Raw genomic sequence first — 16,233 nt, 5'->3', positions numbered from 1 at the left:
GGTTGATCATTGCAAGTGAGAGCATCGCTGACTTTGATCGCGCAAGTCATACTCGTCAGCGCCTTTCCAAATTTGTCGCTTTTCGTTGAGTAGACACCTCGAACAAAGCTTCGCTCTCTCTTAGACATGAATGAATGTATATACTTTGACGAACAAAAGTGTGAAAAATGTAGTTGTGCGAACGAAAGTCTGAACGAATGTGTGTACTACTATGAACGAAAGTGTAGATGAATGAATGTGCTTATATAAAACGAGTGTGTACTTGAGCGAGATCATGGGGTACGAAGTTTGTGCGAGTCTACAGTAGGGAGTGTGGAGTTGTTGACGATGGTGCTTGGGATTTGACTCGGAGCGAGAGAGACTGAGAACAGGATGTGTGATGTTCTGAAAGCGGGAAGCGACTGCATGGTGACTCGACAAACGCGAGCTGGACGAAGAAGTCGGGAAGGTCCGACGCTAAGCATGTTTCCTGAAAAGCCTAGACAGTTTGCCGCTCTTGCCGATGCTCCTCTGGTGGTCGACGCGCGAGGCATCCCCGCCAGCGGTCTTTCGCGGCGACACTCGAGCATTTTTCAGAAGGCTCTGCAGTGGGGTAGTGCCGCTGGGTGAGAAGAGGGTCGCTAGCGAACGATGTTTGGACTTCGTTGAGCTGGCAGCGGTATCGTCCGCGACAGATGGGGTGTGTGGGGGGGAGAGGAAACCGTTGCCGGACTTGCAGACGTTTTGGCTGAGAAGGAAGGAGGAGTACATTGTCTCCACCTGCGCCGCTGAGGGTGTGATCGATGGCGTTCGGTCGGATGGGCTTTGCAGTCGAGGTTGCACAGAAACTTGATCAAGTCCGACCTGAGAAGTAGGGACGTTCGAGCACTCGCGACGGTCATTCCCACTCAGATCCAACGAGAATGCGGCCGAAACCAACGATACATCTCCCTCATCCTCCTCCGCTTTCTTCCTCCTTCCACCTACCGTATCAGGCGTCTCCAAGAGTCCAGGAGAGATATCCACAGCCTCAGTACTCTCGGTACCTACCGAGCCCCTGCGAGTACGCATCGGCGTCTTCAGATTCGACCTCTCCGGAGTGAGGATAGTCGATTTGGTCTCGTCGATCATCTTGCTGAGTAGCCCAGCTAGACTTGCCATCTTCTTGAGCTTCCGAAAGATGACCTCCTCTCCAGCCGACGGAGTTGATGGGATGGAAATGGATGATGGACCCGAGCGAGTGGGAAGCGTGGTTTGTTGAAGAGAGTCGCCGGAGAGCACGGCGTGGAGGTTGGGTGTGCGGGACGTGGCTGACTTGATGCAAGCTTGAGGGTGATGCATACCGGCATCTTTTGTATCCGATCGAGCAGAACCGATGTCTGTTGCGCTATCGGCCTCGATGGAAGAAAGAACGGGTGACGGCTCGGCTGTAGCGAACAGTCGGCGTGCACATCGAGGCAAAGCGTCCTCAGGCGAAGGGACCATAGATCCAGTGGATCGACGTGCCGACTGATGCGCAATGTCTTGCTGGGTAGAGCTTACCAAGGTGTACGACTTGGATCGACGGTGACTGTGACCCGCATTGTGCACAGGATGACCACGGATGGTCAGCCCGAGACCGCCAGCCGTCGTCATAGCGGTGACGTGCGCCGGAGGACGAGCGAGGAAATTGCTGGCGTCGAATTTCTTGGCGAGCGACGCAACGACATTTCCTCGCGAGCAGAAATCTGTACGAGACGCCATGGGTATGAACTTTTCGTGGTTCACTAAAGGCAATGACGTTGGAGGTAGGACCGGTGCTATAGGCTTCTGTTCGATGATTGCAGGTGCAGAGACTGGTGTCGATGTCATCTGCTCGGTCAGAGGGCGGCTGGATTGGATTTGACGCGGGCGCTCACCCAGACGGAGACGGAAGGGCGACTGCTTGGTAGGCTGAACGAGTAATGCTGTTCGAGCTACACTGGCCCTAGACGCTCGAGTGATGGCCACAGGAGAATCGTTGCTGACCGAATAATCGCTGTCGTCACCTTCGTTGTCCATTTGCTTGACCAGCTTCTCGGCCAGGACACGATCTCGTTCGACCGAAGGGATAGGAGTGCCCTGGCGTGGCGGTCGCGGACCCCTCCAGGGCGGGCTGACGCACATGAGATCAGTCAGACGAGAGTCCATGCCGACTTGCGACAACGACGGAGACGCAGGGATGCGCGAAGAACGCAAGGCGACAGCGGCGCGAGAGATGCCTGGCGAAGCGAGCAACAACTCGCGCTCGCTCGCACCGGTGTGATGCTCAATGACGGTCTGGTTGCTCTGCTCGACGAGGTCTTGGATCATTGCATCACTGTCATCGATCTCGCGTAGCATTTGTGAGAGACCTGCGTTGCGACGAGTGTCTGGGACGGCGTCAAACGCGCGAACCTCCTCGTACGAAATCTGGAGAAAGTCGTCAAATGAGTCGCGCTGCTTGCCATTTCGAGGATCAACTAGAGGATGGGCGAGAGCTTCGGCAGCGTCGAGTCGCTCCTGAGGATCGTGACGGAGCATCTTGCGGATGAGATCCTCCATCTCTGTCGACATCTCCCAATCTCCAAGCCATGTACCACGCTCGGCACGCTCGTAGTAGACCTCGAACTTTTCGCTGCTGTCAAACTTCTCGTCGTGATGTTCGAAAGGAGTGCGACCTGTTCGCATCTCGAAAAATGTGATGCCGAGCGCCCACATATCTGATTTCCTTTCGTCGTGCAACATCGCACGACATCGCTCCGGCGAAAGGTACTCAGGTGTGCCCCAAACTTCTTGTGACATGAAGGCGCCTTTCTTGGGAGGATCGTAGCGATGGGCGAAGCCGAAGTCGAAGAGCGTCACCACGTCGCGACCAAGACCAGAAGTATCGTAGGTCACACCGAGGTTGTCCACCTTGATATCGTTGTGACAAACGCCATGCTGGTGCAGCCAGTGCAGAGCTGAGAGCAGTTGCTGGAAGAAGTTGAGGCACAGCGTCTCACCAAGGCAGACCTTCATAGGCTCGTCGAATTTGGGCATGACGAGCATGGCTAGGTTTGGCGTGAGAAGGAACTCGTAGAAGTTGACGACATTGGGATGCCAGCCGGTCCGATCGTTACGGACGCGGCAATTGGGACTGTCAGCGTTGACTCGCTCGGCGCGAGGTAGCTGGTCCATCAACGTACGCAGCACCTTGAACTCGTTCCAGAGACGTTGTGTTCTAGCTGCAGAAGAGTACTTTGTCTCACGCTTGCAGAGCTTGACGGCGAGCGGGCGAAAGTTGGAGGTGTTGTCGATAGTATAGGTTCCAGAACCTGTGAGCTTGTCGACCTGGAGGGAGCGATAGGCGGAAGATGGAAGATGGGCGAGAGGTCGAAGCGCTTCTACAGCCCAGACACTGCCCCATTCACCAGAACCTAAGGCGCATATAGATGAAAAGTTGTCAGCGGATGTAACCAGAGAGCAGCGGGAAATGCAGCGATGTACATACCAATCTCGTTGAGGAACTGGTAGCGTTCTTTCAAGTCGGCTTCGCTGACCTTGAAGATACCTAGCTGCATAGCTTTGGTTTTGACTTCCTCCGACCTCGTCTTCGCGATCGGGCTGAGCTGATGAGTGCCGGAGAACCCGTAGTGATGATCGGCGCTGCGATCCGGGTGATTCTCTGCCGGACTCCCATTTTTGTGTCGCGATTTGTCGGCGCACATGGTGTCTGAGTTGGCGACATTGTGAAGGACGAAAGCAGCCTTGTCGGAACGAGCGGTGATGATATGTGCATTCGGGGTAGGAGCGGTTGCCTGTGGTATTTTGGAAGCAGAGGCCAGCGGTTGACGCCTCGACTGAATCTCAGCCTTCCGTCTGTCAGGCGAGAGACCATCTTTGATCCTCAGCTTCGATAGAGACCTTTTGAGGATGCTGTTCGACTCTTCGGGAAGAAAAGTGGCTGCGGCTTTCGACTGAGAAACTGCAGTCTCGGTGTGCTTTGCATCTTTCCGCATCGACACGGGTCGTACTATCTTGCGTGCATGACCGATCTCGGAAGCTCCGTGATCAGACGCGTTCAGATCAAGCCTGGCAAGACGAGAGAGAGGCTGAGTCGACTTGGTGACGGCCTTTCTCACCGGGTTCTGCCCAGCTTGTTTGACGTGAGACATGCCTCTCTGCGAATCCTCGTTGGAGTGCAGACGAGAGTCTCACCAAAGGCTAAGAGTTGCTGATGTGAGAGTAAGCTCAACAACGACGGGGCGCGTAAGAAGGGGGAACCTGAGCGTTCAAGCATGATGCTCTGCTGCAGCCCGTGGCTAGGTCTCAGACGACCATTCCCATCACCTTCAAGACTTCATTTGATAGACACGGAGTGAATGCAGGCGAAATGACTGCGAACATGTGCACGTCGTGTGATTGTGTCACAGACTGCCAAATGAAGATGTGGTGGGCACATCCTGCCTTCTGCATGGCCTGCGACTTTGCAATTGTGCGATAGATGTCTCCATTGCGACCGTTCGAGTCTTTGCCATGCTGAGACGGAGCCATATTACTTGGCCAATCTCGCTCAGTCTCGGATACGCTTTTTGCGATCGTGGAGCAGCGGCGCGAGCGGCAGAAAGACTATTTCGCCAACGTACCAAGCCCAAATGGCTTGCGCTGAGCCGACGTTCGTCTTGATGTCGAGCATAATCTGCAAGAGGCAAGAGCGTTGAAAGGCGATACAAGCTTTGGCCTGCATGAGCGGGCGTGAGAATTGGTGTGGGACTGACGTCGGCTCATCCGATTCTGTCGACGTGACTTGACAACGAATCCCACCTCTGAGCAGCTGCCTTCAAATGCCTGTGATTTCATCGTCCAGTCACACAAATGAGGTGCAACACCGGATGCGATCCTCAGAAACGTGCCGACGGTCGACGGAGACCGAGGATATCTGAGTTACCGAGTTGAAGCGTCCTTCTCGCTTCGGCTTACACGAAAAGGCTGAACACTTGAACTAACTTGATGACTCGGCGGTCAAGACTCTGACAGGCAAGCTGGAGGATGTATACAGGATACACAATCGACTCTGCCTCCGAGCGGCGAAGGCACCGAGTCAGCAAGATGAAATGTATCTGAGCTTGAGCCTAGCCGCATCATGACTTGCTAGCTGAAGCGAACGTTCCGCAAGAAGGTCGACCGTGACACTGCATTTCAACATTCTGCGATGTCCTCGCCTTTCGAACATGTCGGTTGTGATGAGGCAATCTCCATTCTGTGGTGCTGCCCGCCCGCTGTATCTAATTCCGAAGCATCGCAACGTCGGTCAAGAACTCGATAAGGGTCGCAGTTGGGCCGGTCAAAAGTCCGAGAAATCTGCCACGCGCCACTGGAAAAAGCTCGTCTAGCGCCCACGCAGCGATTTCTGAGCTTCCCGACCAACCAGCCACGCTCGATTTCGAAGTTTCGACGTTTGCTGCTGCTGCCGCCCTGTGTGCATGTGCCCCTCCCCGCAGAGATGTGCTTGCTCTCAACATAGACCGTGGCACAAGTCCGATCATGATTCGACGCTCACCCTGATCTTCCTTTGACAAGCCTCATTCTGATTGATAAGGTGTCGTGTTTGCTGGGCACCGTACAAAAGGCGAAAGCGCCATTTCACTTCGCAACCTACCGTCATTCTATCTACAACGCCGCTGTACACGATGATCTCTTCCAAGGCCGCCTCCGCAGCGCGTGCATGCTGTCGAAGCTCGCTCCTGGCCCGTGTGCCACAGCAGCAACCACGACGAACGCTCGCCACTGTCGTCTCTTCATCCTCGCTCTTCCCAAATGAGCCGTCGTCACCGCACGTAATCACTCCGCAGATCCCAGGTCCCAAGTCCAAGGAGCTCAGCGACCGCATCGGCACGTTCCAAGAGAACCGCACGCACGGCTTCGTCGTCGACTATGCCAAATCGCAAGGCAACTGGATCGCCGACGCCGACGGCAATGTTCTGCTCGACATGTTTGCCCAGATCGCTTCCATCGCCATCGGCTACAACAACCCAGACCTCCTCGCGCTCGCCAAGACCGACGAATTCATCACTGCTACCATGAACCGTGCCGCTCTCGGCTCTTTCCCGCCCACCAACTGGCAGGAGCTCGTCGAAACTAGCTTCGGTACAGTCAAACCCGCTGGACTAAACCACATCTTCACGGCCATGTGTGGCAGCTGCGCAAACGAGAATGCCTTCAAAGCATCGTTCATGGCTTACCGAGCTCGCGAGAGGGGCGAGCAGGCCGAATTCACTCCGGAGGAAATGTCGAGCTGCATGAAGAACCAGTCTCCTGGATCGCCTGATCTTTCGATCCTCAGCTTCACGAGCGCCTTCCACGGTCGCCTCTTCGGTTCGTTGTCGGCGACACGATCGAAGGCGATTCACAAGCTAGACATTCCTTCGTTCAATTGGCCTGTGGTGGCGTGGCCGGACGTCAAGTATCCTTTCTCTCAGAACGCCCACGAGAACGCCGAGGCTGAAAAGGTGGCGCTCGCAGCTGTGGAAGAAGCCATCGTCAGCTCCAAGCAGGCTGGTTCGTCGTACGGACCTGTAGCAGCACTCATTGTCGAGCCCATCCAGTCGGAAGGCGGAGACAACCACGCTTCGCCTTCGTTCTTCCAAGGTCTTCGCGATGTCACCAAGAAGCACGGCGTGTTCATGATCGTCGACGAGGTGCAAACAGGTGTCGGAGCCACGGGTGCTTTCTGGGCTCATGAAAAGTGGAACCTCTCGAGCCCACCCGACTTTGTCACGTTCTCAAAAAAGATGCAAGCCGCCGGTTTCTACCACAACCTTGAGACTCGTCCCTCGCTCCCTTACCGAAACTACAACACCTGGATGGGAGACCCGGCACGCACCCTCCAAGCACGTCAGATCATCCGAACCATTCAAGACCACAATCTGATCGAAAAGACCGACAAGGTGGGCAAGTACATCTACGACAAGCTCTACGATATCATCGAGAACGGCGCAGGTAGGGGAAAGATCGAGACGCTCAGGGGCGAGAACGCCGGTACCTTCCTGGCGTTTGATGGTACCACGCCGCAAGTGAGGGACAAGCTGATCATGGAGATGAGGAAGCTAGGTGTGCACATGGGTGGATGTGGTGATAAGGCGTTGAGGTTGAGACCGATGTTGGTGTTTGAAGAGAAGCATGCCGACGTGTTCTTGGACAAGTTGGAGACCGCGTTGGGCCAGTTGTAGACAGGTCTGGATGGGAATTCTACTCTAGTTGTTATGTTTCGGAGTGTTGTGGTTGGGTGCGTTTTTGTGACCGCCTTTTTGAACCGCGTTTTTCGACCTACGCGTTGAGTGCTGAGTCTGTGTTGCGCACAGTTGGACTGAGCCGTGTGGAGGAGACACAAACCTTTCTTCTTAAACTGCGCAGAGGACGGCTCATCCGCACCTCGACTTCTTCGAATCCGACTTCCGCTCTTCCCTCCTTCTCTTCCACCAGTCGCCTTTCTCACGATGGAAGCCACCACCGCAGCAGTCGAGGCCTCCACAGCCCCACTCGATCCCCCAGCACCTCCTACCAACGGTACATCCGTCACCGAAGACGAAGCGGCCCTCTACGATCGTCAGATTCGTCTCTGGGGTCTTGCAGCACAAACCCGCTTGCGGTCCGCACACATCCTCATTCTCGGCTGGAACGGTATCGCCACCGAAATCATTAAGAACACAGTCCTCTCCGGTATCGGCAGCGTCACCGTTGTGGATCCAACGCCGATCGATGGGTCGGTGGATCTCCTCTCAGGGTTCTTTTTCAGAGATGAAGAGGTCGGGTTGAAGAAGTGCAGTCAGGGACCGTTGGATCGGATCAGAGGATTGAATCCGCTGGTCAAAGTTACGGGGTTGAGCGATGAGGAGAGCTACAACAAGGTTGTGGGAGGAGGAGAGGAAGCTGTCAAGTGGTTGAAGGATCGTGGGATCGACGTTGTCGTTGTTGGTACACCACTCACCGATTCAGCATCGCAGTCAACTCTAGTCAGGCTGAACGAGACGACTCGATCGGCGAACATCAAGTTCTTCTTCTCCGCAACCCTTGGATTCGGTGCCTTGTACTTTGCCGACCAAATCTCCCACGACTACCTCCTCGAACGAGCCGCACCCACAACCTCTACCGAATCCACCGAAACCCATCGAATCAAGAAACGTCAAGCCTTCATCCCCCTCTCCACATCACTATCCACAAAATGGTCTCTGACAGAACGACAACAACGTCGTCTCAAAGTACCACTCGACTGGTTCATCTGGTGTTCCCTCACCGACCTTCAACAGCGTCTCGGTAGCGATTCTTCCACCACATCGATCAGCGCTGAAGCGCTGAAAGATCGAACCATCGCACTGATCGCAGAGAAGGGATTGAATCCAGACGTGTTGCTTGCGCAGTACGATGCCGAAGTTTTCCAGCGCGTCGTGGGAGCGGGTGGGATGGGTGTTGCGCTAGCTCCAGTAGCAGCGGTCGTGGGGGGAGTGCTGAGTCAGGATATCCTCAACAGCGTCGGTGGCAGAGAGGAACCCGTTGTCAATTGGTTGTTCCTGACTCTGGATGGCAGCGGTAGCACGGTGGTTAGCAGGATCGGGGAGTTGGAACCGGCGCTAGTCGTGGACTAAACACGCTCGGAGGATGGCTCATTGGTCAATCACAAAAGATGCACGACACTGCACAAGCAGCAACCTTCCATGAGGAACATCGAATTCCAACAAAGCAAGCATCATTAGATCAAAATGCAAGGTCCGAAGGACAAAGATGATAGTGAGAACAATAGAAAGCAGAAGAACGAAGGAAGAAGACGCTGAAAAGACGGTCAGAGATCGGAAGTGGAGATAAGGATGGATGGATGAAGCGAGTGTGTTGTACTTAGGCCCTAAGTCTGGTGCCCGAGTAGTCAAAAGAGTGTGTTGGATCGAGTCAAAAAGCGGCGGTGGCGTCTATACCATGATGACCGCCGAGACGACCGCAGCGACAGCCATCACACCGACCATACCCACACCTGCTCTAAGCGCACCGTTCTGAGCGGTTCCACCCTGCACGACGGTATAGCTCGGCTTGTTACCCTCCTTGCTCACCGCGTAATTCGCCGCGTACTGACCGGGCTTGCCGCAGGTGCTTCCGTAGTTCTGCGCACAAACATCCAAACACTTGTTCTGCGCCTCGACGTTCTGACCGGGCTTGATGCAGGCGTCCCTGCAGGCGATGTTTCTTCCCTGGCAATCAGCCAGCATCACGGGCCACTGGTACTGCTCCAACCTGCTAGCGCCCTTGCTGCAAGAGCACGCTACACCCATGTACTTTGTCTCGCAAAAGTTGGTCAACTTGGCGTCGGTGGTGTTGCAGCCTGCAGTGTTGCAGAACTGCATCTGGGATGTGCAGAGGGCGGATTTGACCTGGTCCGAGTTGTTCATCGCAAGGTTCCAATTGATGGGGGGCAGACCGTCAGTGTTGGCGAAGACGATCTGGTAAGGGTTGGATCGAAGGGTAGGGATCGAGGCGAATGTGCCTGTTGCTGTAAGACTGGGAAGGGTGTAGTTGGAGGAGGCGGTGGCATTGATTGCGGGCACGGAGGATGGGAGGGAAGTGACGTCGATGCTGGCGGTAGAGGAAGGGAGAGGTGGTGGGACGTAGGTGACGGTTCCAGCTGCGTAAGCGGGGGAGGAAATGACTGAGGATGCGACGGTGCTGGTGGCTGGTGCGTCGGAACCAGATGCGGTGGTGATGGCAGATGCGGGCGCGGATGATGGCGCTGCAGAAGATGCTGCGGTAGTAGAGGCGGCAGGTGTGGACGATGGAGATGAAGCAGCAGCACTGTTACCATTGCCTAGATCGAGCGATGCGATCTGCGCTTGTACTGGGCTAGCAGCGAAGAGTGCTGCGGTGGACAGAGCCAGGATCGTAGCGATGTTGGTCTTCATGTCGTCGAGCTTCCAAGGTGGGTCCTATCCGAAATGAACGAGTCAAAAGTGGGTTCGTCTGCTGTAAAGGAATGAAGGCGAATCGAAAGTAGCAAGACGAGCAAGGATCGCGGAGAATGTCCGATGATGATGAGATGAAGATGAGGGTGGAGTGTAGGGAATAACCCGACGACGAAGAGGCAAAGGTCAAGATGGAGGACGGTGTAGGTTGGCGACGATGATGGTGAGGGGAAGAAGGACGATGCGGATGGCAGAGTCAAGCAGAGTGGCACGCCTGTGCAAAATCGCAACGCCGCCAGATCAGCTGAGGCTCAAGGCGGCGGTGATGCGGCTTGGCTTGCGGAGTCTCACCGTGATCCGCCTCCGCCTTCTCTGTCGTCGTGCCTGTAAGCTGCCGCTGCCGCCTGCGGATCCTTGTGGGGAAAATAATTTTAAAGAAAAGAAAAGGAAAGGGGAAACTCGGTTGGCGTGCGCCTCTGCAGTGAGGCATTATGCAGGCTGAGACTGAAAATTCATAGGAGAATTTGTGCTGAAAGCGGCTGTGAGCAGTCTGCTCGCTCACCTCCAGACAGAAACAAAAGTGACGCCAGCAGCTTTTAGTCCTGCAAGCGAGGCTGGTTCGACTTGTCAACGGCAGCTCAAAACTGAATCTATTTGCCCCGTTCCTCCCTGCCCTGAAAAGCGACGCTCAGTGCACAAAGACCGAAGAACAATTGCCAGCGGGGCCCAAACTCGTTGGCAACACCGACAAGAACTACAGCTCGATCATGCTCATGTTGCACAGAAAGCAGCGAGGTCAAGCAGGTGGGCCGCCAGTGTTATATAATATTATTTAATACAACGCTCGAACGAAGATGGTGGCCGCAGTGAGCAGCTGAAGATCGCCCGAAACCTCAGCCCCGCTCTTTGCAAACAACGGCTAAGCGAGGTCGCTGAGCTCGAAATCGCAAGCACCTTTTTCACGTTTCTGCAGCTACCTCTCACTCATTGGTTTCCCCTTGCCCTATGGAACTGCAAATTGCAAAGTAGCCTAAATCCACGTCGTCTTGTGCAGTAACATTGTGCCGACACAAAGCTGTTAGGTCAATGCCGTACACAACAAGAAACAATTACTCTCACCGACATCCGAGTTCCAAGTTTGGACCCTGAACTTTGGAGCAAAGCTTGCTCTTCTTTTGAACCTCCAAACGAGCCACCACTGTACTGCGGAGTCTTGCACGGCTGCATCTTGTACGATGCTGCCGTATAGCTCGCAGTACGATGGCCGTTATGGTCAATCTCATTCACAGCCCAATTCCGCCCCGGCCTCCGACTTTGACAATCTCTTCTCCAGCCAGCCCGGATCATCAATGGCTTCTCATCAACACGCTTCACAGTCATCACAGCGTCCGAGATGTCCAGAATGCGGCACAAAAAAGATGCGCCTGCGATCAGGTCAGCTTATCTGCAAACGAGGTCACGTTCAACAGCACTTCCGTATCGAGCAGGCCGAAGATGATGAGTTCTTAGGAGATGGCGTCGCACGAAAACGTCGAACCGTCACCGTCAACAAGGTCCGAAGGCTCAAGAGTCAGCACACGCCCTACTACTCTCAGCCGGAGACAGATGTGGAGCAGGAAGATAGCGAAGGCGAGCTTATAGAACAAGAATCACGACGTGCCCATAAGCGAGCTCGGAGGCAGAGCTCTAGATCACGGCATTCGTCGCATTCGGATGATGCCGACGCAATCGTCAGCGACGACGAGGTCGACAAAGCTCAGGACGATCCGCCCTATTCAATACGTGCGGATAGCTTCTTCGAGCGTGATCCGTGGACCCCGCGTAGCCGAGCCGTCTCGTCCGCTGCAGAAGAGAGCGACTTGGATTCCGAGCCTGATACCTATGCTCGTGCATCCCGCCGTGGCATTCGCAGGATCTGGCGTTCTGGTGTCGGTCTTCACGGCGCATACGAAGGTCGCTTTGCTTTGCTTCAATGTCTGCAGCTTACTTTGCGGCTTCAACTTCACAAACTTCGCGAGATATGGGCCGACAAGATGCCGCCAGAAACCGAAGCCATCGCTCGTGACCTCTGGACCATGTTCGTTTCCCTCTTACCGGTCGGTCACTACCCACCAGAGCCTCTCATCGCGGCCACATTCGACTGGCACATGCGCTATTCGCTATCGCAAGAGCGAGCTGCCGAGCTCTTCCCGAACCACGACACCTACGATCCAGAAACCGACATTCGTCACCACAGGCGCAGAGCACTTTTCAATGGGTATCATCATCACGTCGCACGCAAACAACGTCCCACGGCAACACCGAGTCCAGCGACGGAGCGAACGGAGCAGGAAGAGGAGGAGCATTTCGACTCCGACGACCCGGCAGCTGCCAAAGACTGCATCGACTGGATTGTCGGCCAAGATGAACAGCAGAGACGTTTTCGATCACAGAGGTCCAGCGAGCCAGAATCGCTGGCTGACCCAGAGGACGAGCTGGCGGAGCTTGATCCTGTCTTCGCCGAAGAACGTAGACAGCGACAACGCTCGCAAGCAGTATCTGAGGCTGGCTCCGACACAGAAGCCCCACAGTCGCACGTCGATCCATCTGGCAGACCAGAAAAGCATCCAAGACGTCATCGTCACATTCCCTCTTGGGCGAATAAGCATTCCGTCGCAAAGGCTCAGGCACAAATTCTCCATCTAGCGATGGTTCCTACCACTATTTCCATCATCTACCTTTCGTTGCATCTACTCAAGATCCCCGTCTTCTGGACCGATCTCATCAAACTCATCTCCTCACACCGGCTGCCATATCTCAATGTTGTCCATTCGCTTCCGTTGCCGTTGACACGATTCTTGAATAAAGACAACGTCCACCATCACCATCTCGATGCGGATGTAGTGCCGTCCATCACTACGCTGCACCTCCACACACTCAACGTGGCTGACTTGTTGCAACGCACCTACGGCCTCAATTTTGGACAGGGGAATGTCTCGGGTCAGCTCGCGAGGCTGGTGGAAAATATGCTGCTTCCACCCACGTTCTATGTCGCCACCAAGAGACTGCTGGACAAAATCGACAGAGGTGTCGGTCCGGATCTTCTTCCCGGCCTTTCTCTCAAGGACAGGGGGTTACCGCAGCAAGGCAACAAAGACAAAGAGGAATCGCCGTCGTCTTTGCCAGGAGCAACACAGCTGCAGCGTGTGCCGAAGGAATTCGTACTCATGGCAGCGCTGCTCATGGTCATCAAGATGCGCTACGGTCTCGACGGACGGAGCCGCGACGAGAGAATCCCGGAATCTTCGTCGGATGGCAGCGCTGGCAGGAACAGGAGTGGCGGACTGTCATGCGCGCCTTTGCTCCAACCGTGGTTGAGTGCGCTTGACAGGCGAAGACAAAGGTATCTCGAATCACTAGAAGCGGCGATCGAGATGGATCCATCCGAGCTCGAAGCCTTGCACATGACCTCGGAGCAAGTGGAAGCCTATGCAGCTTTCGCCGAGGAAAATCTGATCCTCTCGAACCACATCGATCTACATGAATGGCGTCGTCTGGAACCGCAGCGTCAGTGGGCAGCGTTTACAGAATTCATACCCGACACGGCATCGCCCAAACCGTCAAATCTTCCTGTACAGGCCTCGCGACCGGATGGATCTCACGCACTCGAAGCCCCTCAACCCAACTGGGCCGATCTCGAATCCGACCTTCGCAGCCTTTACCGTCACAACACTGCTCCTCCCACCTCTGCCACCTCAGCCTTGGAACCAGGTACAGCCTATCCGATGCATCAATTCCTCTCCACCTCACGACCAGATTCCGACCCGCTTGGTCTGACCTACTCTTCCGTCTACCCACGTGTCATCCGTCACGCAAACGATCTCGTGGGTATCGCAACGCCACAAAGTGCAAGTGTGGCGATGGACGTGATGATTAGTCAGATGGTCAACCCAAGGGCGGAGAGTGCAGATGCAAGTGTCAAGATGTGGGAGAGCGCGTTTGGGATCGAAGCGCATCTGGAGGTGGTGGAGAGGATGGTGGAGGCGGAGCTGCGCGGCAGAGCTGCAAAGATGAGGAGGTCGTTGAGGAAAGTGCAGCAGACAGAGGATGGCGGAGGATTGGGGCCAGAAGACGACGCTGCGGAACGGATCGCAGACTCAGAGGAAGCAGGAGATGACGAAAGGTCGTCAGTCTCTTCCAGCGACGAAACTGAGGACGAAGACGAAACGTCAAGTGAATGAAATCAGTCTCTCAGCAGCATGCTCAACATCGGAAACACACGCGACGCATGACACACCCAATGAAACTTTGTGCAGGGTGACCAACCCGCAGCTCGAGCCTCCATTGTCCGCGTGCCAAGCGAGTGAATCTAAGCATGGTCATCGTCATCATCAACCCCGAAAAGCACGAACGACTTCTTCGGTGCATCTCCCCATTCCATTTCGCCGTGGGCGCCGTTGAACGTCTGACCTGACTGTCGCTCGAGCCCCGTCTCGCGAGGAGGTTCCGGCTGGTTGTCGCGACTAGATCTGTCAGCGTATCCGAATCGTGTCGCCCCTTGTGAGCCGCCATACACCGAATCATCATCATCATCATCATCTTCCCTTTCGGGCGACGATGCGCGATTCTGACCTTGCTCATCGCGTACGCGGATGGACGCGGTGATCTCCTCCAGCTTTTGCAACGTCTTCGTTTGAACGAGGAAGCCGAATCCATCCGACAGCGGTTCGCCCACCGGTACGAACCAGAGGTACCACTTGTCACCCATCACCTGACGCCAATTGCTCGCCGCACCGACATCGTACACGTTGAGCTTGCTCGCTTTCTTCAACGCTCTTCGCTCGTCCCTCGAAAGGTGCTCGTCGGATCTCCAACCGCCCTGTTTCCCACTTCTGTTCCCGTCCATCCTGCCACCATTTCCACTCGTCTGCTGCGCAGAAGACCCAACGATCCCCCTCAATCTATCCTCTACCCTCGGTCTCCTTTCGTCTCTCTTCACCCTCAACCTCACCCTCCCCGATCCCTCCATACTCTCGATCGTGGTCCTGTTCTTACAAATCAACCACGCATGATACCCCGCAAACGGCACCAGACTGGCACCAAAGATGAACCCTAAAAACAACACCACCGCCCAACCGATCGGACTGCTCTCAAACCCATTGTTCTCCATCTCGACGTAGCGCAACAGCGCCCTGGCAGTTTCCTGACAGCAATACACGCAGAACAGCGCAGTGTAGGCGATGAAGAGGAAGAACGCTTTGTGGTTTCGAAGTCCGACGCAGCGGTTTGCGAGCCAAGGGCAGTGGTGATCCATGCGGAGGACGCAGCGGTTGCAGGTGCTGCAGTGGTGCGTGCGGTCGGGTTTGGGTGCATCGCACTTGGCACACCAGCGGGACTCGCCGCTCGACTTCACCCAGATGTTGGATCGTCGTTGGACCGCGGCGTTGGTGGAGACGGAGGCGTGGGAGGGGAGACGTTGGAGATCAGCGAGTTGTTGACGACCGGAACGTGCGGGGTATTGCGGCTGACCGGGAATGGGTGCGTTGAAGAGCGCCGCTCGATCACCGCCGGCATCAGTATCAGTGTCGCGATCCTGGTCTCGAATCAACGATTGCGCTTCCTCTGCTTCGCCGCCCATCTCGTACTCGCTACCGGGCCGCATCGACGATGACCCAGCCCAACTCTCCCGGTCATCATTGCGTCTTCCCAGTGGTGATCCGGGGTCCTTGAACACAGCAACGACGAAGCCCCAGAGCGCACCACCCGCCAATGTTGTAGATATGAGCAGCTCAAAGAAGGCTGAGATCCATTCGCCCTTGTTCGCAAGATGATACCGTATGGCGAGAGAAATCGTGACTGTGAGGTAGGCGTATGCTATGAGGCCAAAGATGAAAGCGAACGGGACCCAGCGAAGGTTTCGGCAGATCCGTTTGAGTGATTCCGGTGCTCGTGGGTCCTTCGGGTCGCATGTGACGACCATCTTGAAAGCTTTGATGATTGGAACAAGGTTTGAACCTTGCCGGTGCCCGTGGGAATCGCCGTCGGGATCTCCGGTAATGTTCAAAAAGATGACCGAAGCGAACGTGCTCTCATTCGATTTGTTGTCGGCGCTTCGCCATGTGATGATGTGACAGAAGAGAAAGGGCCGGCGCAATCGATGGAGTGCTGATTACGATTGATGAAGTCTGGAGAGGAAGGGAGGCGCTCAACAGACGCGTCAAGCCATCGGATGACAGACCCTTGGCCGGAAGTTGCCTGCATGACGAGTGTTGGTCTCCACTTTTCTATTTTTTCCCGCCGACTCAGCCGCCTGTCAGCGAGATCATCCTTCTCATCCCTCACGACATCACCAAAG

General features: G+C 55.3%; 6 protein-coding genes across 6 annotated transcripts; 3 read left to right on the top strand and 3 right to left on the bottom strand.

The window, feature by feature from the left end:
• Nucleotides 1-456: 456 nt before the first annotated feature.
• PHSY_004776 (likely protein kinase) lies at nt 457-4,654 on the bottom strand (the record flags this gene model as incomplete). Its single annotated transcript, XM_012335388.1, has 3 exons — nt 457-3,395; nt 3,470-4,050; nt 4,605-4,654. 3 exons carry the CDS (start codon nt 4,652-4,654, stop codon nt 457-459), a joined length of 3,570 nt encoding a protein of 1,189 aa, XP_012190778.1.
• Nucleotides 4,655-5,648: 994 nt separating this feature from the next.
• PHSY_004775 (hypothetical protein) lies at nt 5,649-7,187 on the top strand (the record flags this gene model as incomplete). Its single annotated transcript, XM_012335387.1, has 1 exon — nt 5,649-7,187. The coding sequence occupies one exon, from the start codon at nt 5,649-5,651 to the stop codon at nt 7,185-7,187; it is 1,539 nt and encodes a 512-aa protein (XP_012190777.1).
• A 267-nt stretch (nt 7,188-7,454) lies between these two features.
• PHSY_004774 (hypothetical protein) lies at nt 7,455-8,600 on the top strand (the record flags this gene model as incomplete). Its single annotated transcript, XM_012335386.1, has 1 exon — nt 7,455-8,600. The coding sequence occupies one exon, from the start codon at nt 7,455-7,457 to the stop codon at nt 8,598-8,600; it is 1,146 nt and encodes a 381-aa protein (XP_012190776.1).
• Nucleotides 8,601-8,918: 318 nt separating this feature from the next.
• Nucleotides 8,919-9,899, bottom strand: PHSY_004773 (hypothetical protein; the record flags this gene model as incomplete). The annotated part of the gene is made up of 1 exon (XM_012335385.1): nt 8,919-9,899. The coding sequence occupies one exon, from the start codon at nt 9,897-9,899 to the stop codon at nt 8,919-8,921; it is 981 nt and encodes a 326-aa protein (XP_012190775.1).
• Nucleotides 9,900-11,134: 1,235 nt separating this feature from the next.
• PHSY_004772 (hypothetical protein) lies at nt 11,135-14,119 on the top strand (the record flags this gene model as incomplete). The annotated part of the gene is made up of 1 exon (XM_012335384.1): nt 11,135-14,119. The coding sequence occupies one exon, from the start codon at nt 11,135-11,137 to the stop codon at nt 14,117-14,119; it is 2,985 nt and encodes a 994-aa protein (XP_012190774.1).
• Nucleotides 14,120-14,247: 128 nt separating this feature from the next.
• PHSY_004771 (hypothetical protein) lies at nt 14,248-15,858 on the bottom strand (the record flags this gene model as incomplete). Its single annotated transcript, XM_012335383.1, has 1 exon — nt 14,248-15,858. The coding sequence occupies one exon, from the start codon at nt 15,856-15,858 to the stop codon at nt 14,248-14,250; it is 1,611 nt and encodes a 536-aa protein (XP_012190773.1).
• Nucleotides 15,859-16,233: the final 375 nt, after the last annotated feature.

The sequence above is a fragment of the Pseudozyma hubeiensis genome (assembly GCF_000403515.1).
Source record: "Pseudozyma hubeiensis SY62 DNA, scaffold: PHS45, whole genome shotgun sequence".
Classification (NCBI taxonomy): domain Eukaryota; kingdom Fungi; phylum Basidiomycota; class Ustilaginomycetes; order Ustilaginales; family Ustilaginaceae; genus Pseudozyma; species Pseudozyma hubeiensis.
This window is presented reverse-complemented; position numbering and strand designations above follow the sequence as displayed.